Source organism: Neospora caninum, chromosome VIIa (genome assembly GCF_000208865.1).
Source record: "Neospora caninum Liverpool complete genome, chromosome VIIa".
Lineage (NCBI taxonomy): Eukaryota > Apicomplexa > Conoidasida > Eucoccidiorida > Sarcocystidae > Neospora > Neospora caninum.
Window position 1 is genome coordinate 2,945,015 of NC_018393.1, and position 16,574 is coordinate 2,961,588.

At 50.8% G+C, this 16,574-nt stretch overlaps 3 protein-coding genes and 1 non-coding gene across 4 annotated transcripts; 2 read left to right on the top strand and 2 right to left on the bottom strand.

The window, feature by feature from the left end:
- Positions 1-689: 689 nt before the first annotated feature.
- NCLIV_t080006 lies at positions 690-762 on the bottom strand. The gene has a single exon. It is a non-coding gene; the product is annotated as a tRNA-Glu (tRNA).
- A 981-nt stretch (positions 763-1,743) lies between these two features.
- Positions 1,744-4,377, top strand: NCLIV_022600 (putative glycoprotease family domain-containing protein; the record flags this gene model as incomplete). The annotated part of the gene is made up of 3 exons (XM_003882454.1): positions 1,744-2,232; positions 2,720-3,712; positions 4,099-4,377. 3 exons carry the CDS (start codon positions 1,744-1,746, stop codon positions 4,375-4,377), a joined length of 1,761 nt encoding a protein of 586 aa, XP_003882503.1.
- Positions 4,378-6,341: 1,964 nt separating this feature from the next.
- Positions 6,342-10,155, top strand: NCLIV_022610 (Nucleoside-triphosphatase, related; the record flags this gene model as incomplete). Its single annotated transcript, XM_003882455.1, has 7 exons — positions 6,342-6,495; positions 7,018-7,186; positions 7,369-7,429; positions 8,129-8,233; positions 8,885-8,928; positions 9,370-9,475; positions 10,081-10,155. 7 exons carry the CDS (start codon positions 6,342-6,344, stop codon positions 10,153-10,155), a joined length of 714 nt encoding a protein of 237 aa, XP_003882504.1.
- Positions 10,156-11,316: 1,161 nt separating this feature from the next.
- NCLIV_022620 (conserved hypothetical protein) lies at positions 11,317-12,596 on the bottom strand (the record flags this gene model as incomplete). The annotated part of the gene is made up of 2 exons (XM_003882456.1): positions 11,317-11,774; positions 12,176-12,596. 2 exons carry the CDS (start codon positions 12,594-12,596, stop codon positions 11,317-11,319), a joined length of 879 nt encoding a protein of 292 aa, XP_003882505.1.
- Positions 12,597-16,574: the final 3,978 nt, after the last annotated feature.

The window sequence follows — 16,574 nt, forward strand, 5'->3', positions numbered from 1 at the left end:
AATCAGGATTCTAAACGAGATTGTCGCGTTGCAACTTGATCACCGATGCCTGAGAGATGCAAAAGTTGTAATAGTAACGATTCTGCGAGCTGAGCAAGCGACACTGCCACATAAGGTGGAGCTGCTCGCTTTAGATGGTGGCTGCAAACCTGTTCATACAGACAAAAGCGTTAGATTTTAATATCGTACGACGTTTATACAAAGTACGTTTTTCAGGGGAGAACTTCTACACCGACAGTCACGATGTGAGGAGCCCACACTAGGGAACCAATGATAGAGATGCAGCTTATCGATAGAATCATAGATTGCCCACCGAAGACCGCTCTCCCGCCGATCATCAGGCTATACAGACTAGATTTTTGATGGGCGCAACGGCGTCTTCCGAGCAACGACTGGGCCTACCAGAACACCTGGGACACGTATACTGTTACAAACGATGAAGTTGGTCATTCCACGAGGGACAATCAATAAGAAGAAATTGGTAAAAGGTTTAGCATATTCATTGCGAAAGCCAGTCTCATGACAGTTGACTGCGCTTGACTACTCGACTACATTTGAAATCGGATAACCTAACAGCATAATCCGTTCGGTTGCTACGGTAATTCTTACACTGTCCCACCTACTGCATCTTATCTGTACTGAACAAGGAGGATGCTAGGATAGCGAACGAAGTTCTAAAAGGAAAAGATTTCCCACGCCGGGACTCGAACCCGGGTCGCCCGGGTGAAAGCCGGGTATCCTAACCACCTAGACTACATGGGATGTTACTTTGTGTTTTCGCTCGCGCCATCAGGTTTACGGCGCGTCCTCTTCGAAACAAGCGAGCGAAAAATACGACAGAAGCCTAGCAGGTATGATGATCCCATCCCCGGATAAAAATGAGCAGTGAAATCGTTACAGGGGCAAATGGAGACAGCAACGATGGTTCTTGCATGCAAAGCGCGACAGGTGTGTCTAGCATGCGCCGCATCATAGCGCCGGTCTTGCCGCGAAAATTAACGAGTCAGGTAAATTTGATGTGCTGCTCGAAAGAGCTTCTGTGCGCTCGAAGCTGTTGCGTCCAACGACGACAGGACAGGCTACATGAGGACGTCAGAAGAAGTGCGAATGGCCATGGCATCTCTTGGAAGTCGCGAAGTGACAAGGGCGACATCTTGCATGCGGGCGTACGAAAATTTGCTTCGGTACAATTACGGTTGACTGTGGTTCGCGTCACCTCACTTTGACGAGGTTTTGTCGGTTCCGACATACTCGGACACCAGTTACCTGCTGGCACAAACCCCGTTTTACGATTCATGCATTGTGCGGCGGCCAATGGTTTTTTGAGCTGTAGTCTAGGGCAGTGTTTCCCTGCCAATACGCTCATTGAACGCGAACGGGTTGTTCGAGTTCCTGCGGTGGCGGGCTGCTTCGGCTACTGTACAAGGGTGCTTTGGTTTAGCACGCTATAGTGTGCAAGTAGCTCGTTCCGTTCAGTTTGGGGCTTAATACCAGACAACATTACACCCATTGAGGTCGCAACTCGATGCGGAGGTGGCACATGATGACGAACTCCGAGTATCGGGGGCCGGAGTGACTTGATGCATCTTTTTTCTTTAACAGGAACTACAATTTTGGAGGTGACCCGGGAAGCAAAGGAGGAATGGTTCAAGCCAACTATCTGGACTGTTAACCCATTGGAGGGAAGACGAGTCTGGACTGCAAGGAAAGACGCTGCGGGGATCACGACCACTAAGAGCCAGGATGGCTGCGCTTGGAGCTGTTGGTCCTGTGCTTGAAAGCACGGCACATTCTTCTGTCCAGTATCCGGCGTCTGGGTCTCTGTTGTGCCTGGGAATTGAGAGCAGCGCGAACAAAGTCGGCGTGGGAATTGTTTCATCAAATGGCGAAATATTGTCAAACCCACGGGAGACTTTTATCACTCCCCCCGGCACCGGGTTTTTGCCTCGAGAAACGGCGTTACATCATCAAAGCAAGATCGTGGGACTAGTCAGGAGAGCCCTTGCCGAGGCACATGTGGAGCCAAAACAGCTGCATTGCATCGCTTATACGTGTGGACCGGGCATGGGTGGTCCATTGGCAGTCGGCGCCATCACAGCACGAACCTTGTCCCTTCTCTGGAATATCCCTCTAGTGGCTGTAAACCACTGCGTTGCACACATCGAGATGGGGCGCCTCGTAACAGGGTGCAGCAATCCTGTCGTCCTTTATGTTAGCGGAGGGAACACACAGGTGAGGATGCAATGTTCGAACGGAGCCGCCATTAGCGGACTGAGCTCGGGTCTCGTCACTCTGGAGATATGACGCTGTTTTTCGTGTCCCGCCATATAGCGAGGTACAAGCTGCGGAGATGATGAAGGCTCCGATCAGTCGTATCGTATTTGTCTTATGCTGAGGGGAATCGTGGGTGTCTTGTTGCATGCTGATTCCAGACACCAGACAATGTACCAAGGAGGTTTGCGATGTTCCGAAGTTTCTGCGACTTTCTTGCAGAGGAAGCTCTTTGACAAAACCACGATATCCCTGGCCGTCTGGGTGATACTGTTTTCGAGATGTACCGTAGCGCGTACTCACCGCGGAGGGCAGGGATAATTTTTGTGTCCAGTTAATTCACACAGATTCAACCTCGAGTTCGACGGGATGTCAATGCCGTGTCATCGACCAAGATTTTCTCGGCTACGCGTTTCGTCTTTTTCTCGATTGCGTTGTACGTTGTCAGGTGATTGGTTATGCGGACGGACGCTACCGTATACTGGGAGAGACCCTAGATGTCGCAGTAGGCAATTGCATCGATCGCCTTGCGCGTCTTCTTCACCTTCCCAATGATCCTGCTCCGGGATACCAAGTGGAGCAACTAGCTCGTCGTTTTGCTGAGAGGAGGAGGCAAAAGTTGTCCCCTGGGGATCATTCTACAACGGCACACAGCGCCTGCGATCCTCATATCGAGGATCCTGCTCAGGGACGAATGGAACAATCACAAGCAGAGCTTACAGAAGAGCTGCTTCCTCTCCCTTATACTGTGAAGGGCATGGATCTTTCTTTCAGTGGCATTCTTAGTCGGCTGGAAGACATCGCAGGGACAATGAGACGGTACGAGAAATTCAGGAACGACACGTGCCGAGATAGCGCTGGTGAACGAGGGGCAGATGCCGGCTCAATTTCAGGGGATGGCAATGAAGGATCGCAGAAACCGGCGCACGTTAGCATACATGACACAGAACAGTCATGCGAGGTCTCAAACGATGAGAAACTGGGGAAGGGTGAAGCAAGAACCTGCGACGTGGGGCCAAATGAAGGTGCATCTTCAGGGGTTCCGTCGGTCTCAACTACTGCCAATGGCGTGCCCGCTGGATCCAGATACGATGGCGTCGAGGCACCCACATGCAAACAACGGGGATCAGATGGGAAGGCAGCAGAGAAGCAGCGACGTCGATCAGAGGGAAAGGCAAGCACGGAGATGCCACAGCTTCACACATGCCCGCAGGACCTGCAGGAAAGCCAGGTTAATCAAAAACTGCGGCAGGGTAAATGTGCCGGTAAACTGAAACTAAATGGCAGAAGAGAGTATCAAAACGGAGAGATGTTCGAGGATTTGCCTACGCGCCTTTTAACGCCTGAAAGTCTTTGTTTTAGCGCACAGGAAATTATTTTCGCGATGCTAAGTGAGGTTACGGAGCGCGCTATGGCTCTCCACTACGCTGACCAAGTTTTGGTAAGGACAGACGTGAACAACCGAAACACTGAGTGAAGACAACACGCGAGGGAACACGTAAAAGCACCAGCTTGCTGCACTGAAATTCGTTCTGTCACCTTCATAAGTTTCACGATTCTTATGACACTACCACCCAGCGGCAGGGCACAGGCTTATGGACCGAACAACAGCTGCCGACAGCTGTTCGTTGTGGAATCTCCCTTCTAATCACCTTCCTTTGAGTTCCCTCTCACACACGGGGAGGAAGGGTACTGTCGTGCACCTGAGTGGCTGCTAGACTCCACATTCAGGTTGCCACAACACAACTGCATCCCAGTCTATATTTTTGTTCCTTTAAAGTCACATCGAGCTATTGGAGATTATTTTTCTGCCTTGCATCTCCTTAGGTTGTCGGCGGCGTAGGTTGCAATTTACGCCTGCAAGAAATGCTGAAGGAGATGGCGATAAGGCGGGGTGCTTCGATGGGCGGCATGGACGACCGTTACTGCATTGACAACGGAGCAATGGTCGCATATCTCGGCTGTCTGATGGCCTCTAGGGGCCAGTTTGTCGATGTCAGCAAAGCGCAATACCGCCAGCGCTTTCGCACCGACGAGGTGCCTGTTTTGTGGCGCGAGGACGAAGATCAATCACTCGATGTTGCCGAGATGCGGGGTAAAAGCTAACGACGAGTGGAAGCGAACCGATAGCGCTTTTGACTGGCGATAGCAAGAATACACTGAACAGCCAAGCTCGGCATAGTTCCGTCTGAGACGTTCTCCTACTGCATTTCGTTAGCATTTCTTGTGCATAAATGTCCAATTGCACGGGTATTCATAATGCTGCAACGGAGAATTTCGCTTGCTGTCGGTAACTCTTCAGTCGTGTGTGAGGTTCTCTTTTCTGGGATAGCGAGCTGCATTTCGTCGAGACGGCACACAATTTTCATAAAGCGAAGGCTACTGTCATGCACGACCGGGTACAGCTGGTGTCTCAATCTGAAAACGCGGTCAGCGTGGATGTCCTGCGAAGGGCACACGGCTGGCAAAAACGAACGGTTTCTTTAGCACACTGAACTTGACACATTAATCAACTCGTGTCCCCTCCGTGTCGGAGTCTAAAATGAGGACTCGATAGACAGCTGACCCCAAAACTGCGCTTTAGACTGACATCGCATGTGGTCTTTGGACTGTCCTTCCGCCGAGTAGGAAGACTTAGTCGCGACACTGAACTCATTCGCCGGTGTTAGAGGTGACAGGGGCTCGTGTAAAGTTTTTTCCTCATCGACTTATCGTTTGTTGGCACAAGCGTCGACAGTACGGACCAGGTTGAAAGGAACAAATGCAACATCGAGCGAAGGGCTCTCCCTACTTTGTGCCAATTGCCGTACGCTCGCCTTCCACTCAAAACCACCTGAGGAACTTCCAGGGTCGCTGCGATTATCGGGGCCTTTTTGGTGAGACGTACCCCCGCGTAATAGGCGGGACCGCAGAGATGGCATTTCCCCAACAAGGGGCCGAAATACCTTCTTGCTTCCTTCTGTTTCTACTCGCTAATCCTAGAGACAAGCCATTGCCAATTCATGGAACAATTCCATGGCCCGGTAGAATGCCGCCTTCCTGCGGTGACCCGCTTTATTCCTCATGTCTTGTACTGAATATAGGTGTGATGGCACTTTTGTATGCACGGGAGGGACTTAGATACAAGCAGGATCTGACCGTGCACGACTGGTTAGGCTCGCCTTGTGGCGTTTCATTGCTGTCCATGCGAGTTGCAGCACGAAAAAAACATGAATGGCACCGATACTGTAGGTTAAAAGGCTTATGGCTTGTCGATGGAGGCGCGATGTGTGATGACTCATCCTTTGGGGTCTTCCTGTCTTAAGTCAGGTGTCTCCGTTTAAGCTTAGTAGAAACTACAATTCGGCGATTGGACGAGCCGACCCGACAGCTGGCCCCCAGCCGCCCCCCGCCCCCCGCCTGCAGCGCATGCCACTCGATTTGGGGGCACCGGTGGCGATCACGTCGATACAGTGACTTTCTGTGCTCCGGTGCGCAATTTCCAGATGGTGACTGAACTTTAGAAGCCAAAAACAGTGATTGATGTGTCTCAGAACACACTGCGACGAAAAAGAAAGCAGAGCGAAGGAGCCGGGGTGTGCCAGCAACGTGCCACAGAAGCGGATACTGGCAGACTGCTTCGTCAGCGCGTGATGTGTCTCGACTGCCCAGTCGCAAAGGTAAAGTGGGAGCAAATTTGGCTCTACCGGCTTGCAACAGCGGAAAGAAACTGTACGGCTATGCCGTTGCGTTTCGTACAAGAAAGTGAGCTATGGAGTGTGCCACCGCTAAACGGTTCGCTAGGAGCTGGCGTGCCGTGGAACAAAAAGTGAAACGCTTGCGTGGATTGACACTGCCTGAAACACGTCCGGGCGGGCTCCTCGTAACTCAAAAAGACTAGCTCACCCGTTTGCTGTTTCCTTCGTTCGCCGGCTAAACGCTTACTAGTGGTTCCCAACCTGCCACTTTTCCCATAAAGCTTGTGCCTCTTGCTTCATCTAGTTTGACTTCAGTCTTTTGTCCTTGTTGTTATCTTTCTTTTTCTGGGGCGCAGCAGGCCTGCACTTTTTCCCCTTTTTCCTTGTCTACTGATGGCGGAAAACGGGGACGTGGGGCACGGTGCCACGGCGCCTGACGATTCCCGACCTCTCATTTTCTTCTGCACTGGCAATTCAAACAAGTTGGCGGAGGTTCAACAAATCCTAGGAGATCGAAGCGTTCGACTCGTTGCGGCAAATGTTGACTGTACGTACGTGGTTGGTGGAAAGACATACAGGCTGCTAAAGTGAGGTCGTTCCAATTTCCCTGCATCAGTTGACAAATATCGAGCACCAGACGTCGCGCAGGCGCCAGATTCCCAGGGTCCTCTGCAGTGGAAGATCCTTACTGCGATGCGAGCTCCTTCCACACCGGCAATATGCCTTCCGCGTGCCTTCTCCCCCGCTGTAGTTTTGTCGTTAGCGGGAACTGTATTCTTCCCCTCGGATGCGGGCGGCCAGCCCGGTGGCGGCAACAGTGCATGGCCTTCTGCCGCGGACTGGATCCTTGCTGCTTCTTCTCTCCTTGTGTCCATCTACGGGGTGTCTACACCTGATGTACTCTGTCGATGTCATTCGCAATATTCGGGTTTGACGAAGGAAGCCAATTATGGCTTAGCCATCTACTGTTTCCTCGTTGTGTGAGATTGTGTTTTCTGCGTTCTGGCTACTCGAAGTTTCACACGTGTCATGCTTTTGCCCACGCGTTTTTTCCTTTCCGCTTCTGCAGTGCCCGAGCTTCAAGGGGCGTCACCTGCTGAGATTGCAGAAGCCAAGTGTCGATCCGCTGTGCGCCAACTGCAGCTTTCGGACGCAGAATTGCCGCAGAACGCACTCGTGATGGTTGAAGATACTTGCCTGTGCTTCAACGCGCTCAAAGGTTTACCAGGTCCATATGTGTAAGACTTACCTTCACGATAGCTGCCCGTAGCGTTATTTAGTAGCAATGTGAGCTCACGAGATGCTCCTCGAGCGACATTGAAGTCCAGTGCCAGAGCAGGACAGTAGCAGCAGGAGGTACATGTGGCGCCATCGGAAAATCTTTCCTGTTCGCAGAATCGGTTTCTATTGGTTCCGACAGGAAATGGTTTCTTCACAAACTTGGACCAGAGGGACTCCCAAGCCTCCTAGCAGCGTATGAGGTGAGACTGACGCAACGCCTTCCAGTTTTGCATCATACTAGAGCAGAAGTTAAGGTTAAATGTAGGGTTAGCATATCTTTCTGAGATCGCTAGGATAATGGCATGTATTGCTGTAGCCACAAGCTTCCATGTCGTCTGGCTTGTGTTGACATTGTGGTCTCGAAAGCATGTGAGGTCCGAGCAAGCTTGCAGCCCGAAGAGAAACAGAATGTGACTCCCTCTGAAGGATGATCTGTACATAGCCTGAGTCTACTTAAACTCTACACTAGTCGGATAAGCTACGTCGGTTTCGCCAGTGTTGGCCACTGCGGCAATTTCTTCCGTAACACTGTGTTTTATGCAGACAGCACCGAGGATATCACAACTGCAAACAGAGAAGGGACAGACCCATTCAAGTCCCGTTTCCCCTTTGGCACTTCCAGTCACCGGGAGCTGTAGCTCCGGCTGTGCCTGCGGCGAACGATGACACACTCCGTGAAGCTCCACGTGCCCGCCGACGTATATCCAGCAAATGGCTGGCGTCGATGTCAGTCGCCAGAAAGGGAACATTTCGATTTTCTAATCTGAATGTGTACGTGTTCATTTGCGATGCTAACTCTGTTGGTCGGCACTTTATCTCCGAGCATCCTCTGGAGATTGCAGTTCTTTGTGGAACCACTGCTTATTGATTTTTTGCTGTGGATGCTTTTGCTCTTTCAGGATAAGAGCGGCTATGCGTTGTGCACACTGTGCGTGGCAGAGGTTGGCAGAGTTAAACACGAAGGCGACGAACCGCATTTCCACACCCTTGAAGGCCGCACAGACGTGAGTCCTGTCGTGAGATGAAGGAACTACAAGGAGATCCTCTCCCCTGTGTCTCTTTTTTTTTTCTTGAAAGCACCGCCTCCGAGCAATTTGGACTTTTCAGTGGAGGCACACTTCGGGATGCCGTTGTCTGAGGACGTCATTCAGACAATAACGCCCTGTTGCCGTGCCCACTGGCTTTGTATCTCTGCGTGTCTTTTCTAGCTGTATACGGTGCATAGGAAGGTGCACGACGCAAAAGTTGAAACGTTTGTAGTTGTACGGTCGTGGAGACGCCTATACGTTTCGTACAATGGTTAACGATCGTGACTTCGGCTGTTGCCTTTTCCTCCGCCAGAGGCTCCTGTTGAATCCCTGCTTTGAGGACTCGACGTATGGTGCTTGCGACGCAGGAGCGTCCTCTGTGCCAGGGTGAATCTTCATTTTTGCCCTCTCTATCATTCATGGAAAGAAAATCGACGTGTTTCCGCAAGCAGAGAAGAAACCTTTTTCTGCACTGAGACCTGTCCGGGTCCATCTTTTCGCCTTTTTGTGTATGGCGACAAGCGGCTTGTTCGTCGTGGTCGATATGTTAATGTGCCACTCGGTACTCGCCACGTGTGCACAGTCATGCCCTGGAATAAATGTGCCGCGTGGCCATTTGTGGAGCAGGGCATTATCGTGACGGAGCCACGAGGAAAGCGCGACTTCGGATGGTAAGTCTGAGGAAAGAAATTGCCATACACGGGCAAGACCGTCGTATTAGAAGCTGTTCAAGGCTAGAGAGAAAACAATGGCTCGACCGGGAGAACACACACCCACGTAACCAACTAGTTGCTTAGAGAGCTTTCCAGCTGTTTCACGTTAAAGTAATCGAACAACTAGCCAATATGGTGACCAGTTCCTTTTGTCTCGCTAGCGACATTCGCGACCATGCGCCGCACATGCGTACTATGAACACTCCTTTCTTGTTCGTTCTGCAAGCGTAACATGGAAGTGAAATCTCCAGGAGGCACAGATCACTCGGTCGAGTCATGCTTGCGTTCCATATCGTCGCCAGAAATAGTATTTCTAATCGTACGATCCCGTTCAAGAAGTAGACATTGTATAAGGAGCGCAACACTTGGTGGCTTCTGCTCAGTCACTACGGTTTGTAGGGATCCGATCTTTCAGCCTGATGGATTCAAGTTGACCTACGCAGAAATGGACAAGGCTGTGAAGAATTCTATATCGCATCGATATAAGGCAATGGAAGCGCTTAAGGTAAGGATTCAGATTTTTCGATTTTTTTGAACGCGTTTCTCCCTTACGCTGAGCAGTACTCATGGTGAGTTGCAATGCAGAACGGAGATGTACACAGATGCCCGGAGTGGCATGTAGGAAATAAACTCCTGATCATTGTTCAGTGGACGTGCAAACCACCAATATGCGCATGTGCGACTGATGCATGTGTTGTATGTCAAATTCCTTCCAGGAGTTTCTGGCGCGTAAAGTCAGTACGATGCGGCGGTGAACGACTTCGCGGAGCACTTTATCGGGGCAATCTTTTCCCCCGCTCGGTAGCATCGGGATAGCGACCAGCTACAATGCCTCAATTTGTCTAAGCGGGATTTGCAGGAACGCCCCCGTGCACATTATTAGGATCCAATAATCGTGAGAGACCAAAGAATCGTACCATTCCGTCCTAGTGGAACCAAAGGAAGCAGTTTTCTGGAACTGGCAGCTGCCTTTTTGGTTGCTTCCATCGCAAAGAGTAAGGTGCCACAGTGGATACAGTAGCCACACTTTTCCCCAAGCTGCCTTCTCGGTTGGCACGTCGATATTGTGGCATGCCAAAACTTCCGTACTGCTTCGTGGACTCTTTTCAGGAGGCGGATCGCCACCGCTTTTCTGTTCAGATGTTGGCATACAAAGTGGGGCCCTTTGTGGGCACCAAAGCCTAAGATCTGAGCCCGTGTAACCTTGAATTTCCGCGTTCCCGCGTGATCACGCGTGTTTCCGTCCACGTGGCAGTTTGGGCATTAATCTTCAGATGGAGCATGTTTTAGGCAGCACATTGTACGTGGGGTTACTTCTTTGCAGCACCGTAAATCATGACAGGGCTGCCATTTGTTTTTCGTGATAATGGCCTGCTCGCGAGCGAACTCCAACTTGTCTTATCGTACGCATACGATTGACCTGTCATGCAAGTGGTGGGGCCGCTTTCTTCCGCAAACACTAGCATTTCGTTGACTGCGTTGGTAGCGATTGCCGAATGGGAGAGGGTAGCTCGCTGCCAGACTTGTTAGTACACGCAACCCCTTCCTGCTCTTCACGTGTGCGACACGAGTTTTACAAGGGTAGCAAACACGAGCCAGTATGCCGAACCATCCAGTGTGTCGATGCCGGCGAGTGTTTTCCGCCATGGGCTAGACAGAGGAGCCCTCTCGAGCAAATGCAGAAAGCTCTGTCATGAGATTCTAAGGACTTATACTCAATCAATATGGCGGTTGAAGCCCCTGATTTCTCGACAATATGAATCTGTTTTAAGTACAAATTTAAAAAACACCAAAAGAACCATTGTAGAAAACGAACATTGACCAGCAAAGAAATGCACAGCAGTTGCTGAAGCCCCCACTCCTAAAAGGCGAGGGACGATTGTTCGCTGGACGCATGAATCGCCGTGCCACTGGTGTTGGCGTCCACATTGTAGCTTCTCCTTAGGCAAGGCTCATTGCCCACGTTGCGTCTACCACTCTGTAACACGGATACCACGATCAGGTCACATCTGCCGCACTCGTCCTCTCTCCTGACAGTACTGAGACACACACTGCCCGGCCTCTCCAACAGGTCCAGACAGAGCTCATTTCGAACAAAAAACGCAGTCGGAACAACATGTTTTGTTGTTTGCAACTCCGTTCCTCTCTCAAGGAGACCGGCAGCGACTTTATACACACCTTACCTTATTTCTGTTGGCCCCTTCCTTGTCGTAGTCCCTACATGAGGAAAAGGTCTCCGACCCTCCTTTTTACCGTAAGTTCCTACCCTGCGGAACCAACCATACAGTGCCGCTACTTCTTTCCTCACAGATGTTCCTTTCGGTTCGCGGAAAAAGATACAGCACGCTACTTACTCCAGGGGGTGAAAGGCCGGATGACTTTCAAAAGAACATTGTCTCCTCTACGCTGAGGCTGGTAGAACATTGCCTCGAAATTGCTCGACTGTTTGATGTAGTAGAAGAGAATGCCAAGTGTCAATAGGGCAACACACCAGCCAACGACGTACATCATGACGTACCGATACAGGTCGCTGCTCTCATCAGAGGATACGAGGAACTCATCCGCTAATGCATTCTCTCCATCGGGTCCCAAGCAGTGTGACAGGGCGCTACCCGTCCAGTCAACTGCTTGCCCATTACCGAAGCTGGTATACTTTTGTTTGAAAGCACGACAGATCTCTATAGTCTGGAAAGAACAACCCTTCCCATCCACTGTCTTTGGAGTAAACATGAAGAAGTGGCTTGTCTCTAGATAATCACCATCGTTGCATGAGGCCACTTTGTTCTCCATTTTTGCCGCCTCTTCTGAAACAAACAGGAAGAAATTCACAGAAGTTACAAGAAATATGCAACACAAAAGAAAATGATGACCGTAAAACGGTAACCGCGGTATCTCACTACCATCTGTCTGCCTGTGGATGACCTTTAACTTGCCCGAGTCTGGAAATACTCAGTGGCCGCTAATTAGTGTATGCACATGAGTGCAGGCCAAGCGAATGCACCCCAGTTGAAGTCTTAGCTGCAGATGCTGGATTCCTGGTCATTTGGGAAACACTGCGCAAGATACCCATCTGCTCGTGTACGATACTCATGTGTCTTTCCGGTCGGTGTATCAGTTCCTCGGCCGGTGTATCCTTGCCTGTCCAGCCGCGACATGAACCCCACTTGTGTCAGACAATGACACAGTTGCTCTCGCGGTTTCTTACGTGATTCGATGCACGGGACTTCGCCTCGATACCAGAGACGACAGTTCACAACGGCCACAATGCCTTTTTCAGACCATCTGCGGGAACACCAACTCTTGGGGTCGGCGAAAATCCAGGTGATATTTATGAAATTGATTACAAGCCAGCCAATCCCGCAACCAGCTACCAACCATGGGAGCCATTTAACAAGGCAACCAAGTCGGTCTGCCCACTTTCCGATACTCATGAAATCACTCAGAGAATAGTTACTGAACATATTGGTCAGTCGAGCCATCATCAGTGCACAAAGGCCCATAATGCCCGTCACCCCCATCATCGCCACGAAGTTGGTATTGATGAGGCTAATTGCTTGACTACCACAGCGGTAGTTGGTGAAGAAGCTCCTGCCGGAGATTAAGGACAGGAGAATGAAAGTTAACATGTTGCCTACGAGGACCAAAATGGTGATCAGATTATACAGAAAAGTCGAACGCCAAACGTAGCGACGCCGAACCCACGAGAAGCTCGTTCGCCGCACGCAAACACATAGACAGCACCATACTGTTCCGCAAGTGGTGTTGTCGGTATACGAGGGGCGGCGGTCGGGCGGCATCGGCGGCAACCAAGAAACAGGGAGTTCGAGAAGCAGGGGAAAACAACGAGATACCGGTGAAGGTAAAAGGAAAAGAACGGAGATGAGTGACAGAGGAGACCAGACACGCTGGAAAGGACGCTACGCTCTCCTAGACAAAGGCACAAATTGGCGTTACCAACAAGATGTCGCCGCGAACCGGGGAAGAACCAGACTTCCAATGATAGCGAAGAGTAACGGACTCGGGGGACTACCAAGACGGACTACCAAGACACTAAGGGGAAAAGAAGGCGAGTGTTCACGAGAGGGAAGGCTGGAAAATGACCTGCACCCTGGAGTACGAAAATCCTGGAAGACCTGCGTTGCGGGTGTCTTTTCTGCTGTCGTGCCATCGACCTGGAGTCACCGCAACAGACGCGGATTGGGCCTTAAGCATTGCTCCACGGTCTCTAACGTATCAGAGGTCAGAAAACGACTGCATTGTGTTTACAGTTTCATTTTTGAGGTGGTTCAGCGCTGCACAACACGTTACAATTTTGTGTCGAACACAGCCCGTGCGTCAGCTGCCATGATATCCAGCCGGCGCTGCTATTCGTGGAGGGGGGCGTGGTTGGAAACGGCGGAAATGCCTCGAAGGAGAAAGAGCTGTACACATTGAGTTCGCACCGAGCACTAACACAACTAGTAATCAAATCACCCTAAAAGTGCTCATCCGGAAACGCACATCTGCCCCAACAGTTTTATTCCGGCGACTTCGAGACTGACCCACCCTGCGAGCTGGGCTTGCCTGTCGACGGGACATACTTCGAGCTGTAGAGAAACCTGTCCACCAATCACATGTGGAAAAAGACATGGAGAGGGATTGCTATATTTCATCAATAAACACTGTTGAATTTAAAGGAGTTCAGCGGGAGACTCAACCAGTAGCGTCTTTTCCCCCGTGCTAGCAGACGGCGTGCATGCGGGCTGCTGGAGACGCTGTAGCCCTGCAGCAAAGGAACGTTGCACCCCAAGAAGCTATGGCGGTGGCTTAACGATGGCCCTCATTCTTAAATGGTCGTACTATGCGGGCACATGAATGACGATTTCGCCCGGTGGAACACTGAAAAGCGCAATGCCACGTCCTGTTACTAGATATCGATGGATCTGCCGCTGCGAAGCTCGTCCACGAGAGCACCATGTGAACGGTTCGTATTTGTAACAATTCGCGACGATACACTGACCGCATAGAAAGATACTTCAGTGATCCCTCGTGACGCCAGAAATCAGTCCCGACACACAGCTGGATCGCCCAGGCAGCCCTTGTATTAGCGATGTGTAGGCCTGGAGGCTGTCGGTATAGTTGCCATATGTCGATCGCCTCGTTGAAGGGCTCGCCCCGTAACAATCCTCTAAACCCAAACTCCAACGGCGAAAAAATGAGGTTTCCCAGCAATACGGGGTGAATCTCGGTGAACTGTTACACACACTTCTGGTTTATGGCCCTAGCAGCGTGAATTCAGGTAAGGCTTCATACTTCTAGTAAGTTCCCACAGAGGCCAGCGGCCAGCGCGAACTCTTGCCTACCGGAAAATATATGCGCATTCAAATAGGTTCTGGATGTGCATTTCAATTATGCTGTACTGCCCCTCACCAACAGTCTCAAATGAGTTAGGTCGTCACCGGCGTTACAACGAACCAAGATAGCTCATGCGACGGAAGCCGGCCGACACTCCGTGCGAACGATTGCTTCTTAATCACAACAAACACTATCGGCGCAGTTAAATGTAAATATCTGAAAGGAACACATGAGCACAAATACGATGTATTACTTGACGGTAAGGCTGCTGTGGTGCGTCAAAACGGGGCACCACGCGCCATGCGTTCTATCTCTCGGTTTCCACGAAGTGTTGCCTCCTGGTGAAAACTACGGTTGAATCTTTATTGCCGTCAGGAAGACCATGGATATACGGATCGTACGTGGAAGTGGACGATGTCCTCCAGTCGATGGATTTTTTTTTGTCGCCAACACCGACATTCAGCAGAGCAAGTGTTCTTCAGGTCCTTTCGGGGGGTCCGCGTGGAATGCAGAACGCGCAGCATACGAGAGGACGACTGATCGACAAGGCGTAAACGACTGAGAGATGCGGCGATGCGCTATCTCTTGAAGGTGTCCCTGCAGAAGCCACCGTGGCAGCGCGGAGATCCCGCAGGTTTCCCCTATCTCTCTCTCTCTCTCTCTCTATATATATATATATACATACATAAGCAAGCGGTTGATCGCGTCCTCGCCTCCACCTCCTCTCACCTGACATCCGACCCAATGATCGGCAACTTTGAGCTTACCTGACTTGTCCAAATAACATCAGAAACACAGTATCACGCAACAGGTAAACGGGACCGGTCACTCTGTTTGCCCACCCGGGAAAAGGATCGTCCAAGATGAAGCTAGCTACAAAAGGGTTGCAGTCAGTGCTGTTGGCATGAGGGAAATCGAAGTCATCAAAGCGCACAGGCGCAGTCGACGGACGCTGCACCATGGAACCTCATCGTCGTGTGCCGGCCTCGAAATGTTAAACTAAGCATATCCTGCGAGGCGGTGATGAGAGCTAACAAACATGATGGAACCCATTTCACTGGGGGGTAACCTTAACAAAGCTGTATGTACAGTGGGCACTAAAACTCAGACTACTGATCCGAGTACGCAGGCAGAAGAGACACACCTCTGAGGGGAAGCTTCGTAAATTCTTTTAGGGACTCCGCTACAAACTCGCCTGAAGAACGGCAACTTTTACAACATGAAGAAGCAGCTGTGTTGTTGTTTGCTTGCTTTGTCACCATTTTGCCTGCCTGCTAGCGCTCAGATCGACTTTACTGTCCTTGCTGGAGAGGGAAGTGTGCTAACTGGGTTTGCTGGACCCTCCGGTAATTACAGGCTTGTGCCACTCCGTTTACCGTAGCCTCAATTGTTCGTTGATTAACAGGGCGCCACGGGGCCGCAGGAGCAACGGTTGGCAACAACCCGTATGTCTTTGGAGGCTGCAATGTTCAAGGTAAACCATTGAAAACCACTATCCATACTACGCGGCAAGCGCATTCTCGCCTATGTTTGATGTCAGGACAATGCTTTGACGACCTCTACATGTTTCGCCCTACAACAAACTCCTGGTCATCTTTACCATCCCGAGGTGATGCGCCATCTCCCAGGGCCGGGGCGTGTCTGGTGCACTTGCGGAACTACCTGGTATTGTTCGGTGGCACGAACAATGATGGAACATACAACGACGTGTACAAATACGGTACTACATAGAACCCTGCGAAAACGTGCCTGTGAAACAAACCCTTTCGAACAGATATTGGCTCGGGCCGCTGGTCATATGGGCTATCACCGGGGAACCTACGACCACGTAATTCGTTATCAGCACTTTTTATGTTGCAGTTTGCTTTCGTGAAATTTCAACAGAATCTCGTAGCGGCCATGCAGCAACTACCGATGGCGAAAAAATATATATCTTCGGTGGCTACAATGAGGCAAGCCTATTTTCTTCCTACTAGCGCTCCCTTCTGTCATCCGTCTCCGCTCACAGAACGGAAAATTTCTTGATGACATGTGGATAATCGACCTTGCAGCGGTATTTACCAGACGCTAAAGCGAGGGGGTTTTCGTTCCATAGCCCACGATTCTCAGGACGCCGAACATTTGGGTGACGACCAGTTTGCAGTTGCGTTCCACTTGGTGAAGCCAGGTCAGTCATACAGAGTAAGGTTCGTCTGGATGAAGCATATGTTCGTCGTTGCAGAAAACGGATCCCCTCGGGGTCGCGAGCTTGCCACACTTACATACATTGA